This window comes from Carex rostrata, chromosome 30 (genome assembly GCF_964058835.1).
Source record: "Carex rostrata chromosome 30, lpCarRost1.2, whole genome shotgun sequence".
In the NCBI taxonomy this organism is placed as follows: domain Eukaryota; kingdom Viridiplantae; phylum Streptophyta; class Magnoliopsida; order Poales; family Cyperaceae; genus Carex; species Carex rostrata.
In genome coordinates this window covers 2,053,162-2,068,884 of record NC_135947.1, presented here as the reverse complement: position 1 = coordinate 2,068,884, position 15,723 = coordinate 2,053,162, and the positions used below count along the sequence as shown (strand labels likewise).

General features: G+C 30.1%; 2 protein-coding genes across 3 annotated transcripts; both read left to right on the top strand.

The window, feature by feature from the left end:
- The first annotated feature begins 982 nt into the window (after positions 1 to 982).
- On the top strand, positions 983 to 6,055 carry LOC144547044 (agamous-like MADS-box protein AGL104). Of its 2 annotated transcripts, none has more exons than XM_078295651.1 (9): positions 983 to 1,176; positions 1,274 to 1,327; positions 1,429 to 1,456; positions 1,891 to 1,949; positions 2,183 to 2,234; positions 3,197 to 3,258; positions 3,852 to 3,951; positions 5,308 to 5,364; positions 5,876 to 6,055. In XM_078295651.1, exons 1-9 carry the CDS (start codon positions 995 to 997, stop codon positions 5,993 to 5,995), a joined length of 714 nt encoding a protein of 237 aa, XP_078151777.1. In that variant the 5' UTR covers positions 983 to 994; the 3' UTR covers positions 5,996 to 6,055. The 2 variants fall into 2 exon arrangements, with proteins under 2 accessions (XP_078151777.1, XP_078151776.1); XM_078295650.1 differs by having other exon boundaries at positions 5,873 to 6,055.
- Positions 6,056 to 7,863: 1,808 nt separating this feature from the next.
- Positions 7,864 to 14,851, top strand: LOC144546995 (agamous-like MADS-box protein AGL66). The gene is made up of 11 exons (XM_078295596.1): positions 7,864 to 7,936; positions 8,041 to 8,240; positions 11,086 to 11,163; positions 11,291 to 11,321; positions 11,669 to 11,730; positions 12,185 to 12,245; positions 12,695 to 12,756; positions 13,467 to 13,566; positions 13,996 to 14,046; positions 14,256 to 14,479; positions 14,630 to 14,851. Exons 2-11 carry the CDS (start codon positions 8,056 to 8,058, stop codon positions 14,739 to 14,741), a joined length of 966 nt encoding a protein of 321 aa, XP_078151722.1. The 5' UTR covers positions 7,864 to 7,936; positions 8,041 to 8,055; the 3' UTR covers positions 14,742 to 14,851.
- The last annotated feature ends 872 nt before the right edge of the window (positions 14,852 to 15,723 follow it).

Here is a 15,723-nt window from a genome sequence, read left to right as displayed (position 1 = left end):
AGGTCGGAGTTTTATAAATAGGATATATTATATGTTTGTTATTTTTTTTAAAAGGCTCACTATAATAATCATGTTTTGAGGAATTAAATTTGTTCATTACTGATGAGCATATATGCATTAATTTGATGTATTGTGATTCAAATTTACAAAAAGGAACCTGTCCTTAATACAATAATCAAATATTAATATATATTCTCATTTCCATCTACTAATTGGACACCATCAGTAACATAGATAATTTATCATTTTCATCTAAGTAATGTCCTATATTGTAATCAAATGAAGAAAAAAATATGTTGACAATATATAATTTTTTGTGTTAAAAAATGGAGATAAGTTATTTTTGTATCTCATATTTTGTATTTCTTATTTACATCTCAAATGTACTTATATTTTTGTGTAAAGTTTTAACACTTTTTTTTTTTTAATAATTATAAGAAAGTTTAAATGAAACACTGTCAAATAAGTAAAATATAAATTTAAGAGTTTTTCTTTCTAGTAATGTATTGTACAATCTTGTAATTAGTTTCATCATGATGCAAATTAATATAAATACTTAAGAAAAACATGTATTTGATATATATTTTTTCTAACTGAAAAATTTGTCACATCTCTATAAAAAAAATTGTTATTCAAATTACATATTCTTTAAAATCCATTTTGCTTGAAAACATTTTGAAGGTTGGGCAATTTGTAAAATTTTACTTTTTTTTTATAGTCAATTATTTTGTTAATCGATTATCCCATAGATAGATTATGTATGAATTTAGATAACTAAATTGAGAATTAAGCTAACTAAATTGATACGAAACCCATCACTCCCATGAGCAAATTAGGCATGTGACAATTTATTTGTTCGGCTCAGTGACTTCCAATCACTCTATATATAAGACCTCTTTTGATTTTTTTTCATCAACTTTTAATCTTCTAAATTTCTCTTATCCATTTCAAAAACCCTAATTTTTACTCCATTGATATTCATAAAAGACACATAATGTCGAGAGTAAAAGTTCCCATAGTTAAGATACAAAACACGACTGCACGCCAAATTGCCTTTTCAAAAAGACGGTCTGGTCTCCTAAAGAAGGCCTATGAGATCTCGGTTTTGTGCGATATTGATTGTGCGCTAATTATACTCTCTCCTTCTGGTAAATTGACTTGTTTTTCTAATCAAAGGTATTAATTAATGTATATAATCTCGTTTTTTATTGAATCAATTGCATTTTCTATTTATATATGTTTAACTACGAGCATTACTTAATTTATTTATTAGGAATATTGAGGATGTGCTAATAAAATTTCTTAGCTCCGCAGAAGAAAAAAATGGGTATTAACTTCATCTATATTACTCTTATATAATAATTTTTCTTTTATTAAAAAGTTTCTCTTTGAATTGTCATGTACTCTTTTTGAACTTTATTTTTTCAGGTCCAGCGCGCCAATCTCAAACAAGGAGGTTGGTTTTCCCTCCTTTTTTTGTGTGACTTTTGTACCCTAATTTCAGAAAATTCAACTGTATTAGTGATAACGTAGTGCAGCACATCTCAATACATTTTTTTTACTGATGTTTTATCAAATCTTCTATTGGAATTGGAACTAGAGCTTCTATAAATTATCCTCTTGTTTTTATTTTTATTTTTTATAATACATTAGTGTGCTCTAAATTAAGAGCGTGAAGTCGTATTACCAATTATAGCAATTATTTTGGAATCAAACGAATACCTAAATTTCTAACAGCACATGCTTGGACAATGGCATGTGAAAGTTTCCATGTGGATGAAAAATCAGTGTTAATTAATATAGCTCGTGACAATTCAAATGAATCACCGATTTTTGCAAATATATATTTTGGAACCAAACACAATTAATCACCAATTTTATTCAATGCAGGATCTAATGGTATTGATTGAAAACCTCAAAACTCAAGGCATGGCCAGAGAAGCACCCAAGTATATATTTATGCATTTTGAATTTTGATCATCAGACATCGAGAAAATTAAGGAATTTACATATTTAAATTGCTTAACATACTAACTAATCTTGACAATTTAGGTTTTGATTTTTAAATTCTTTTTTCAAATATTCAGTTTATTTTTGAATTGTACTTCATCAGTACCTTTTCTAAATATCAAATCAACTTTGAATGTTTGTCTTATATATTTTCTCTCTTGAAATGTTATAGCCAGAATGGAAGTTCGACTCCCGATTTGCCCAGAAGTTGTTGGGATACTGAGGTAAAGGACCTTTGTACATGTTATTGGGGTTCTCTCTGAATTTTCAAATTAACTCGCTTGCCCGCCCTTCATTTTGGTGCTTAATTGCTTGATTGAATGATCTAGAAATGTATATCCCTTTTAAACAAGATTTGTTTTTGGGATTTTACAAACGTACGGTAGGAACAATAGCCATATTACTTTCAAAAGAACTAAAAACTATATATGGTGAAATTTGATCGCATGCAATTATAATGTTGCCTGAAAAATTCATGCATATATTCAGATGATATACAACAACAAAAAAGAATATGAAAAAGACAGATCATCTTACTGTTAAGCTATGAATTATGCATATTTTTCAGTCACAACTATAAATGCTCATTGACACCGGACAGAACGGATGATTGTTCTATAGGCGTGTCATGCTGATAATCTTTAGAGAATAAATTTGAGAGAACACCAAAATAAAAGGGAGAATTGTCTCTCCTTAATTTTATAGAAAAATATCCAGAAAAATTGTCTTCTATATATTCACCCACAAGCCGGGTTATATATATAGCTATTATTCAATGCAGAAAATAATTAGGAAAGTTGCTAATATTTGGTAACATATTACACAAATAATATGAATTACTGAATGAGAAATTTGACAGTGGTCAGCTACTGGCTAAATTCGGAAATACAAATCTAAATATAAATGATTACCATATAACTAAACTAAGAAAATATTTTGCTGATTTTGTTTGCTGAAATTAAGCTTCTGATTCGGATGCTCCTGCATCACTCATGCTCAGATTTTAGGCATCGTTTTATGATTTCTCCAAAAATTAGGATAGTATTGCTATTCATTAGTAAATTCGGGTTCAACAGCAAAATATTTCTTTAATCACTGGGTCGACCTTACGCTACCAAATTGTTACTGTTATTTTTGTGTTAAAGGTCCGTTGGTGTTAATAAGGGTTGCTTTATGTAATTTGTAGGATATTCGTGAAGAGCTGATTAGACTTCGGAAGCAACTGAATTCCTTGAAGGAAATTACAAGGTTAATTAGCATTTAATCTGGCCTAAAGAGATTTTTATTTTTTAGAAGTGGGCAATTAGCCCTTCTCAAGTGAAACTTCTTGAACATAATATTAACTCTCATAACTTTTCGGTGTCCCAATTATAATCAGAGTTTTGTCAATAGAAATAAAAAAATGATTCATTTTGCAAGTATGCAGACAGAACATATATAAATGTATAATTTTACTAATCAATATAACAAATGAGAACTTAGAAGAACTAGTCTTTGATCTAGTGGAAAAGTCTCGTGGTCTTTATATGAGAGGTCATCAGTTCAAAAACTGGTTATTTGTTGTAATAACAAGGATATCAAATAGTTGGTTACCTTGATCTGCAACTTTTACTAAAAAAACAAAAAACAAATGAGGACTTAGATCCTCATTTTTCATGCAAAAAAAATAAATATATATAGCTAACAACCAGAACCTGAAACTAAATAATTTTTCTGTATTAATTATTAGAAAGGAATCCTACGTATATTTTAAAACATTGACCTTTAAATTTCAAATTAAGACATGCAACATGGTTGAATTAAAGTAAAGCCATATTCAAATTATGTAATTTGTTCTATAGGTTTGTTGGTGACATAAGAAAGCCAAATCACTCTCCACACGAGCTGACAGAACTCCATAAAAAACTCCTTAATTTTCTTGATGAAGTTACTAAGAGGAAGGTAATTAAATTAAGATATATGATATATTTTTTCAGCAGCCATGATTCGTGAAACATGCTTGTCAAGTTCGAACAATTCTATCTTCCTAGCTGTTTCTCAATATATATATATATATATATATAGGAGGATTCAAATGCACCCTATCTTTCAAATCATTTTTTTTCTTTTTCAAAGTCTGAATAGTCAATCCGAACCGTTAGATACGATCTATATATTAAGATGTGCTTGGAGACCAAATTTTACATTTTTTGGAATTTTTTTACTATTTATTAAGCCACTTTGAAAATTGCTGATTTTGCATTTTCTGGACCATTGAATCAGTGATTTTTAAAGTGACTTAATAAATAGTAAAAAAATTCCAAAAAATGTAAAATTTGGTCTCCAAGCACATCTTAATATATATATCGCATCTAACGGTTTGGATTAACTATTTGGACTTTGAAAACAGAGAAAAATGATAGGGTACATTTGGGTGCACAAAAATTTGGGTGCATTTGAACCCTCCTCATATATATATATATATATATATATATATAGGAATATGCTAGCATGCTATGCATAGCATAGAGCCCCTCCATGCAATGCTTTGGATTTTGACTTTTCAAAATCCTAACGGTCGATCTGAACCGTTCATTTTGTTCTCCATATTAATATGTGTTTGGGGACCAAATTTTACATTTTTTGGAATTTTTTTACTATATCTTTAGATTTATTGAAAATCGCTGTTTTTTATGGTCCAGATTTGCTGAAAATAGTGATTTTCAATAAATCTAAAGAAATAGTAAAAAAATTCCAAAAAATGTAAAATTTGGTCCCCAAACACATATTAATATGGAGAACAAGATGAACGGTTCGGATCGACCGTTAGGATTTTGAAAAGTCGAAATCCAAGGCGTTGCATGGAGGGCCTCTATGCTATGTATAGCATGCTACTATGCTAGCATATATATATATATATATGTATATATATATATATGATAATACATTTCATTTAAATTTATTTGTCAAGTTCGAAAAATATATGATATATTTTTTTCAGCAGCCATGAATCGTAATTCATGTTTGCAGAAGCTATCTTACCTAGTGATGATTGATTTTTAATATTGCATAAATTATCTCACACACACACATATATATATATATAGAACTAACAAATAATAATTAAAAAGAAGCATACTGGGATATTAGGTTTGTTTTTTTCCCCTGCAAAACTAGCAACATATCCACATTTCACTTCTGTACCTATATATTTCATATTCTAATTAAGGTCACTTTTATGAGATGATTTTTAACGGTCACTTTGAGATAGCTGATCACGGCCGCATGTTAATAAACTGACATTATTTTTCTGTGAAGAATTATTTGTTGAGCAGGTCAGCAACATCAACTGCTTCTTCGTTGCCTATCACAAGGGTATGTTATTTCATGCCAGATAGAGATATATACACATAAAATATTTACTTTTCATGTGAAATGGTTAAAAAACTGTTACGTTATGTAAATTTTTATTGGTCATTTATCCAAATGATAAATTTCAAATAGTTGATCTCGTTCCGCATCATAAGCAAAATTTGGGCATAAAATAATATTTGTTTGACAGAAGATCAAAGGTCAACCATCTACAGTTTAAATGGAAGAATTTTTTTTAAAGATCTTCCAACCTAGATCTTAATGTTGTAAAAATGATTTCGACATATATTATAACATTCCAAATTAATGCAATCTCTTGTTACTTACAGTAAGATTGTGGTTTGAATTTGTAATTTAAAAGACAGAATTTACATTATTGCCAAGAAATATAAATGAGAGTTCACAAATGCATGCATTTGTAAACTGAGTTTATAGTAACAAATCCCTATGTGTGACATTTTATCAAAAGAGAAATATGATGCATACTAAAATGGTATATTATTACTTGCAGAAGGACAGGGAAGAAACTTCTTTCCCTCTGGAACAAGAATTGGAAGCTCTACAACTGACAAACAAAGGAAAACAGCCAATGAAACCACCTTATGGAGGTTCTGCTGGTGTTATCAAGAAGTAGAAATGAACAGAAATGATTATGCCTCATTATTGATAGAAATAAAAAGACTCAATTGTACGTCTTGGGAAGTTTACTTAACATCCATTAAAAAAGTTAATAAGTTTATATAATGTTTCATTGTCCTGTGCTAATAAAGATGAAACAGGTGCTTACAAGTTTTCACATTCATCTCATTCTTTCTTGTTAATGGTAATAAAAAAATAAAATTTTTGCCCTTTAAAGTCAACAACCATTCAAGTAAAAGTGGTTTGTTGTCTGAAAACATCCTCAAATCGAAATGTATGAGATAATGAGAAACTGTCAGTTGTTTATAATTCCCCATGTTTGCAGCAGTGTAAAGTTAGAAAGAAGAAAGATAGGAATTTTATTTTTAATTTTCTCAAGTGATTTGTATCAGTTAAAACATATTCCAATGCTCCTATAAAAGCTACGATCGGTTTGCTCTCTCATTCCCCTGTGGAAATTGAATATGAATAAGCATTGTATCTTTGATTTTTTTTTTCTCAAGTGATATGTACTTGTTCGGTTTCTCGCGTGATTTAAAAAGAACATATTTCCTCTTATTGGCATCAGGTAATTAACCTGCAATTGTTAACATTAAACAACAGTCAAAGCGGACAACAAATATTTTCAGCTTATTTACACAAGTGATATGCGATGTGTTTTCATAAGCGACTATTACAAAACAGGTTAGGGACCCAACACAACACAAATCAATAGTTAGCGGTCTGAATATCAATTTTTAAAATAACGACATTCAAGGAACTGATATTCATTTTAAGGTATAAAGTATTTAAACTACCTAAGTATAGGTTTCCTTAGTATAATATGCATTCCTACGAAGCTGGAAGACTACTACATAATTAATTTCTTTAAATAAAATTAGCACATACCTAAATTTAAGTAGTTTTTTTTTTTTTTTCAGAAGATCTGTACTTATCGTATTTGAATCATATTTGGCTTCCTTGTTCACTTTCACCTTCGCTAGAGCTTTCATTATTTTCCAAAGTACCAAAATCGCAAGTACGTACGCGTATGTACCCAACAAATAACTAGGCACCGCCAAAGCATACATAATAAAATTCTTTAGGATAAGCACAATTTTGTTTATTTGCTCCAAATAGTTCCTCAAATTTCGCGTCCATGATAGATGCTAAGTAGACAGTAGCATCTATTATTATCTGTCAAGTACGATTTGGAAATAAAACCGGAGAAAAAATAGGAAATCAATAAATAGACTAGCTAGTTTATGTGAAGCAGAGAAAAACAGCTTCACCAGGCCACAACCTACACCATCTTTGTGTTATCCTCTGTGTAGCGAGTAAAGCACCACATATTCTTCTTCACATAAAAATGTATCCTTGTTCTTGATTGAATTTAAATATGAACTAAAAATATTATATTATTAATAAATATCCTGGAATATATAATATTTTTAATGTAGCGTGCATGATCCTTCAAAGTAGGATGCAAATTTGAGAGATCATTAATGAGATCACAAAATGACACATATAACAGAAACTTATTATTTCATAAATTTATGAGTAAACTACACAATTCATTCGTCATATATATTGGTTTTGTAATTTGACACAAATTAAAATGAACTCAAATACCTGGGATTCCACACTGATTGCCACGCAATGATTGCACCAAAGGAACCCAACACCCGGGATAAGCTGAGAAGATCCGTTTCAATCTATTTAAACATGGCCCAATCCGACCCGATATGTCTATCAATCCATAACTTTTCTAAATATAAAAGTAGTCTTACTATTGGATAGACTCCAAATTAATTTATCTTTTTGTTTATTTAAACATTAATCCACTTACATTAGGATTAATTGAGTCTGAACCGACCCAAAGTTAAGGGTGGACCTGGCAGCGAGAAACCATAAGCTCCTCTCCTTCCCCCTCAATCTTCCTATAAAGCACCCATTGGTTTGCTCTCTTTAGCTCTCTCTCTCTCTATTTGTCATCTTACGTTTCCCTTTGACGTCATACCTTTCCTTTGCTTTTCTATAAAACCCTTGTTGGTATTCCAGCACTCCAAGAGAGAAATGGGCAGGGTTAAGGTTCCCATAAAAAAGATACAGAATACAACTACACGTCAGGTCACCTTTTCGAAGCGACGCAGTGGCCTCATCAAGAAGGCGTATGAGCTCTCAGTTTTATGTGACATTGAAGTTGCACTGATAATGTTTTCTCCTTCTGGCAAGTTAAGCTACTTCTCGGGTCGTCGTAGGTACTAATTATTTATTGTTTCTTGAAAACATGATTCATGATCTTCACACGTGTTGTTGTAAACCTTATTTTCTCGAGGCATATTTTTTTTAGAAATAAGTGTTTATACTTTTGTTTCTGTTGAAATTCTAATTAAATATTAGAAATAGCTAGTTTGGTAGTTGGAGTACTTTTTATCAGTGTTTCTCTAAAAGAATCGATCATATGATCATATCATTGGACCACTATAAGCTAGTTGAACTGTCCGATTTAATTAGAAAATCGTTGAAACAAAGAGATAAAAATTCAGTTCATCTGTCCTGTCTTTCTCTCTCGATCTGTTTTTATCGTCCGCCTTAGAGGAAAAGATTCGCCTTTCTCTCTCATTCCGTAAGCACGAATGACGTTCTCTTCTTTCTTCCCCAAACAAAACTGGAGTTGCGCACCTTTAGTCTCTCCAAAGCACAACTGAAAATCCTTGGTTAGTGCTGATAGTAGTCATGGTTGGTACCTTCTATATGGTACTTTCTAGTGTTAATCAGTTCTGATAAAGTTCTAATTTTGTATTTTTTTTTCCATTACTGTACGGAATAGGTGAGTAACTGACAGGTGTTATTTGGTGTTTAAAGAATCATTGGTTTTACAATTCAATCAACTTTATTTTTGCAAAAAAACTTCGAAGCAAGTAATTTGATTGATTTCCCAATTTTTTTTCTTTAAATACTTTGAGACTTGAATAGCACCAATTTTTTATTTATAACCTTAAAATTAATTAAATTAAAGAAAATGACATCACAATTTGAAAAGTTAAAATATGACATTTCTGTTGGATTATCCAGTAGAAATGGTCTTTGTTTGTTTGTTTTTTTGTCATATTCTATTGAATTATTCAGTGAAATTAGTTTTTTTTATTTGCGAATTTTACCAGATTCATATGCTTAAATAAAAGAAAACTAATCCTACTGAATAATCCAGCGGAACTGAGAAAAATAATTTTTTTAAAAAAATTATGTTGAATTATCAAATGGAATTGGGTTGGGTAATCGAACAAAATGTTATTTCTCGAAATCTCAGAAAAAGTGATCTAATTTTCTTTAATTTGATTACTTTTTTATTATTATTAATAAAAATTTCAGTGAATATTATTTCAGAAGTCCAAGCTAATTTAATTTTAAAATAATATTGTCAGCTCTTGATGCTTTAATTTAATTTGAAACCTTTAATTAAGTGTAATATATAGTTATAGATGTCCAACCTAAATGGTGGAAAATCCACGTGATAGTGATTAGTGACATATATACATGCAAATATTGAGGAAATAAATTAAAAACTTGAATGACAATCATATGTTGGACCATGCGTACGTCTATGATAGCCATGGTGATTGAGTTTGGATATTTCTCTGAACTTTTTAAGTCTAGCCAACTGATGGATATCATAATGGTACCACAAATGATGATATCAGCTTGTACCATAGCAATGTTTTTAGAGAAAGCAATAAAAAATAATTACAACTCAACTCAATACGGAAGACATAATGTATGTAATTGCTAGAACAAACAGAATTGAATAAGATATAAGGCGTAATGATGCAGATTACTCATGTCTAAATTTTAATTTTGTTTTATTTTCTAATAAGTTCCGTTGTTGAGATTATAGTATGTACTCTTGCTTCATATCCATTTTATGAACTCAATATTGACTCTTATTATGATTGTTTTGGAAATCCAGTAGTTGAATCGGTTGAATCACCGGTCCGATTAGTGAACCGTTAATTTGAAGCTTTACCAGGTCGATGTTTGATCCGGTTCTAATAACATTGCTTTCTATGTGATACAACGACAACCAAGCTTTTAGTCCCAAACAAATTAAAGTAGGCTAGACATGAAACTCAATCATAGTCACAAGGCACAAAGTCAAGTTTGATAGTACTAGTAGTAGTAGCAGTAGTAATAATAATAAGAACAACAACTACAATAAGAATACTAATAGTATTAGTAGTAGTAGTGATACAAATAGTAATAATGGTACCAATATTGATAGTAATAATATTAATATAATAATACTAACTATGTTATGCTTACACTATACTAGATAGAGGTCAAAGTTCTAAGTTCTACATCTTTGACCCTAAAGCACTAGCTCCATGACCTGAAGCATATAATACTACCTCTAAACAACTCCTAAGCAATATTTCATAGGTCATGGTTCTGGTAAGTGGATTACTAATTTCCACACACTTCTCTCCGAAACCAACTCTTTAGATAAATTCATTCCTTCAATTCCCTTTTTACTACTTTCTTGGCTAACCTCTGCCCTAGCTTGTGTTTTCGATATGACTTATAATTCCAGTATGCACCGATGCCTCAGGAGGCCTCCATTGGAGATGCCCGAACCATCTCAAATGGTATTGGATGAGCCTTCAATCGATTGGTGCTACCCCAAGTATGTACCTATATCGTCGTTTCTAATTCGATCTCATCTTGTATGGCCATAAATTGAATGCAACATACGTATCTCTGCTACATTTATTTTCTGCACCATACAATATCACATGCGTGATAGTCGTCATGAAGAACTTGTCTTTTAGTTTTTGTGGGACTTTTGTGTCACATAGCTAGAATGCTTGATATTTATCGTCATTTCAACCATTCCCCATCCCGCTCGTATTCTATTGCTTTTTATATGATGCGATTTTTTATTATGTATTATGTTTCCTTTAGTTGCTAGAGGTTTAGAAACATAGTATTTCTAGCATATATGTTTATTGTCATTATTTTGTTGCAATAGTTACAGTATTACAATTTTGTGGTTTAAGCAGTCTTACAAGAGAAGCTGTTTAATTTAAGTTTTGTTATGTATGCTAGAATTGAGGATGTACTGATAAGATATCTTAGGATCTCAGATCAAGAAAAGACAGTTGCGGATCTAGAAAGAGAAAAAAGGTAAAATCATATCAAAATTTTACATTATAATTTTATCGTTTTCTATAAATTCTTTAGATTTTATTATTAAACATTTGATTTGTTTGTTTGTTCTTTTTATTTTTTCTGGGTTTTCGATTATATTTAGAGAAAGAAATGCGGTCATCCCAAACAAAGAGGTAAGATTTGTTTTCATATATACATCTTGATATTTTATTTAATTAAAACATAATGGAAAAAATATTATATAAAATTAATTAGGTAGTATTTCAATTCATTTTTCTTATATTTCAAAAAATATTTCCTTGTAACCTTCTTAACTTTGTTTCTATGATAAGACATGAGAATAGTTTTAAACTCATGATGGTGCGTATTAACTAATCAATGTTGTGAGACAATTTTAGTTTAATAGATATATGAAATCACCAATTACTTTAATGATATATATTGATTTTTTTTTTTTCTAAATTTGCATATCTACATTTTTTTTGGTCTCATAAAAGATATTTCAATTTATTCAATGTAGAATTTGATTTCATATCTTGAGAATCTCAAAGCTCAAGCAGACAGGGTTACACAAGCATCCAGGTATATATATACCACAAAACATTTCCAAAGACATTTTGAAAATTTTCGCATCCCTAACAAACACATTTCCAAAGATATGGATTACTCTACAAAATTAATGAGTATTATAACATTAAAGGCAAACATGTGTTATAATGTTAGTTATTATATCTCATTTTATGACAATATTTAATATTTAAATACAAAAAAAACCAGAAATAAATAATAAAATTCGGGGCATAACAGATTCCTCTAATAAGCAAGAAGAAAAATAATAAATTGGAAAGAAGTAATAAGAGGATCGGATAAAGTTGAAAGCAGACTATATTTTTAATTAAATGTGAATTAGTTCAAATTATACCGATATATTAGTAATTGAAGCATCAAAGTTCAAATTATTTACCAAATTAATCAACTATTATAAGGGCACTTCCAATCCAAAATGTTAATGTTAGTAATTTTTTTTTTTCTTCAGTAATAATCAAGCAAGTTCAAGTTCCAATTTGCATCAAATCAAGGAGTCGGAGCTAATAAAGGTACTTGTTCTATTGCAAATGCTTACATCAAAAATACTATTTCTTGGACCATGTAGAAATACATGAGACAATGATTGAATTGGATCGCTTCTCTCTTTTCACACCACAATCACATGTTATACCCATACACAACAAGAATGAGACTTTTCGCGAAGATAAAAAAGTGACTTTTGCGACGGACTACTCTCATTGTTCAGTTTTTTCTTTTTGCGGCGGACTACCGTCATAAATGCGTTTTTTCCCTCGCAAAAAGTGTCTACTTTGTTGTAGTGATACCGTAAGAGTTTTATAGATCACCTGAAACACAACCACCACAAATTGAAAATAAAATAAAAATACAACAGAGGACAAGAACTGTAAAGAAATAACCAACTAATATTTGGTAAAGAGCGTACAAGCGATATACTCAATTAATATTTATTCTCTATGACATTTATTACTTTTTGTAGGATCTTAATCAAGAGCTGATGAAATCTGAAGCCAGACTACAACAATTGAACAATATTACACAGTTAGTTGTTACTTAATTAGTATGAAATAAATTAAGTTCACTTGTCTTAAAATCTGCAATTCTATATATAACGATTTAAAATATCAACTTTTGGCCTTGTAAAAGAACATGTCAAAAATTATTTCCACAATTCATTAATGAGAGTTATAAAATTCACAATCATTGGATACCTTGACAAGTACTTTTTTGGTTTCAATATGAAATCAGTGGCGTCAGCCACTATTATTCAAAAAAAAAATTTCACAATCATTATGGAAATCGAAATAATTTCTAACACAATGGGCAGTACCTTATCCTGTTCTGTATATATAAATTTTGAAGTACGTCGATCCCCTCAGCCATCCAAACATCCTTATCAAACAAAGTATTTTTTTGTAAATGTTTAAACTTGCATCAGTAAATGAATATAGCTATCTTATATATTTAATTACAACACTTTAAGAGATGATACCTTTGAGGACTCTAATTATTTATTTTGAAAAGAGTATATAATCTCAAAAGCTATTCAATTTTTTTAATGAACATTGATCTTTAGTGAAAATATAATCCCCTTCATGGTGGATCATAAATTTCAGAAATAAGATGCATCCTAGGTAGCATTGATCATTGAATTTTCTCAATACATGCTTCTTGGTTGGAGGTGTTGTGTTGAGTTATAGAAATTAGATTTTTCATAAAATGCACCATATATTACAATCTTTTTTCATAAGGTACTTGTGTGGTGACTTAAAATTGTCTGACACCCACCAAGAGCTTGAGGAACGTGAGATGAGGTTGATGGGAGTCCTTAATCAGATTTCTAAGAGGAAGGTAGGCGATGAATTATATTTGTTATGTTATTTAAATTAAACCAGGCAGAGTTGATATTTCAATGAGAAAGTCTTGACTCTTGGCACTGTATATATTAGGTTTTTAGTATCATAGTACCCACAAGCTTAAAAAGTATTAAATATATTTATTTTATTCTTCTTCCTTTTATCATGTTTCCGCAATTAATTGGGCTGAGATTTTATATTAGTTAAGCCTGAATTTAGCATCTACACTAGTACACATAATCTTGTATCTACAATACAGTATACAATGAAAAACATAAAATACTGCCAAACAAATATTGTCTGCTCTACTATTCATATAAAATAGCCAATGGATTTAAATCATTTCTTTGGCATTTTAAAAATATTACAATCTAACAAAAACAAGGCAATTAGCTAATACAACAACATTACTTTTGTATGACAGAATAGTTTGCTCAGAAGTTCATCAACATTTGCATCGGTGCCTCTGCCATCAGTACGTTATTAATACTATTTTACGTTGGAATGCATTCAAGTTTAAATGATATAAATTTCAAAACAAAATATGATGTTAATGTGAAGTACCTCCTTAAGACAAAAGAATATTGATCGTGATTATGCATGTGGACTTTGAACCAAAATCAAAAGAAGTGTAATTATCATTACTAAAAAATGATATGTACTACACTCTAAAATTGTGTGTAGATGCTACCTCAAGACAGTACATTGCTGCAAACAACCCAAGGGCTAGTGCAAAGGCAGCCACAACAAGCAGGAACCTCTTCAGTAGTGCAACATGATTCTCTATTTCTTCAACCAACAATTGCAAACAAAGAAGAGATCCTAATGCATCCACCATTTGAAGAAACACATTGTATGAAGGAGGAAGGGATGGAATGGAATTTGGATCATATGCCACAATATCAAAAGTATGACGTTTCACCACCATTGTCGACATATAAACTATAAAGTTGAATTTGATTATTTGTTCTGCATATCAATTTCATTACTTTAGATTCAAGAATCTCTCAAATTGGTACAAGTTTTGATGATGAAAAATCTTCGTCCTTCAATAATAGAGCTATAGAAGAAATAAACTATCCATGGGAGCAGACTACATGGAAAACTACCCCTACTACTTGGAACCCATCTTTTGGCACACTCGAACAGTTTCCGAAGTTTCAGGCATGAAACAATTCTAACTATCATTTAAAATATTTACCAGGTTAATATATATAAGTGTCATAATTTTTATATAGGAATTAAATATATTTCATAAATATTATACTAGAAAAATAAAAAACGCAAGTCCTGCAATAAATTTACTCCAATCAAATACATATACTAGGTTTATTGACGTTCAATTGTTTATTACAAATTAATTCAAACTAAAATATTATGTGAGATTATTATTCACAATATTTTTTTTTTATATATAGCAATCTTTTGAAGATGATGCTAATCAGTTCAGCATGTTAACTGAGGATGTTAAGACTCTCCATATTAGCCAGAGACAAACCATTTAGATTAGAGTCTGAAACAAAACAAAAAAAATGAGAGATGCATATTGAATAATTTAAGCTTTAGCACAAGTTTTAGGATTTGTCCATTACCTATATATCTAACAATAACGAAGGGCATTTTAGTTTCATTTTAGTGTTGGCAAATTAGGTTATCTTTTTTTTTTCTTTAGAAAATATCGGATTAGTTTTCTCAATGTACAAATAATATACTCTCAATGTACTATTCCACTCATGTCTATCGTCATTTGCAAATTAAATGCACCTTAATTTTACCAATGGGTGGCTATCTCAATAACTTTTCAAATGGCATGGTGCAATGGGTGGTGTTGGAATATTAAATTTATTAGTGTTTTACTTTTTCTGTTGGTATTAATTATTTTGATTCATTTGAGTTTAATGGTATATTACTAATTGTGGCAATGCTTGTTCTTTAACATATTCGTTAGGTTATCGATCTATTTATATTTTAGTGGAGCCCGGGGTTTTGTTATGAAAAAAGAGATACATGTTACATATGGAGATTGAATTATTAAATTGAGAATTATAAGAAGTTTACGTAACATATATCTTATTTTTTGTTGGAGGAAACTAGACCGGACTTGCATGTCCTACTACAATATAATACTTGCCGGCCAATCTGATTTAAATGC

Bases quoted from the DNA above. Each gene is read 5' to 3' on its own strand.
- LOC144546995 (XM_078295596.1), top strand. From the start codon at position 8,056: ATGGGCAGGGTTAAGGTTCCCATAAAAAAGATACAGAATACAACTACA. The intron at 12,246-12,694 runs GTACTTGTTCTA...TACTTTTTGTAG, and splicing joins AGGAGTCGGAGCTAATAAAG to GATCTTAATCAAGAGCTGAT. The intron at 13,567-13,995 runs GTAGGCGATGAA...TTTGTATGACAG, and splicing joins ATCAGATTTCTAAGAGGAAG to AATAGTTTGCTCAGAAGTTC.
- LOC144547044 (XM_078295650.1), top strand. From the start codon at position 995: ATGTCGAGAGTAAAAGTTCCCATAGTTAAGATACAAAACACGACTGCA. The intron at 1,177-1,273 runs GTATTAATTAAT...TTTATTTATTAG, and splicing joins ACTTGTTTTTCTAATCAAAG to GAATATTGAGGATGTGCTAA. The intron at 3,952-5,307 runs GTAATTAAATTA...TTTTCTGTGAAG, and splicing joins ATGAAGTTACTAAGAGGAAG to AATTATTTGTTGAGCAGGTC.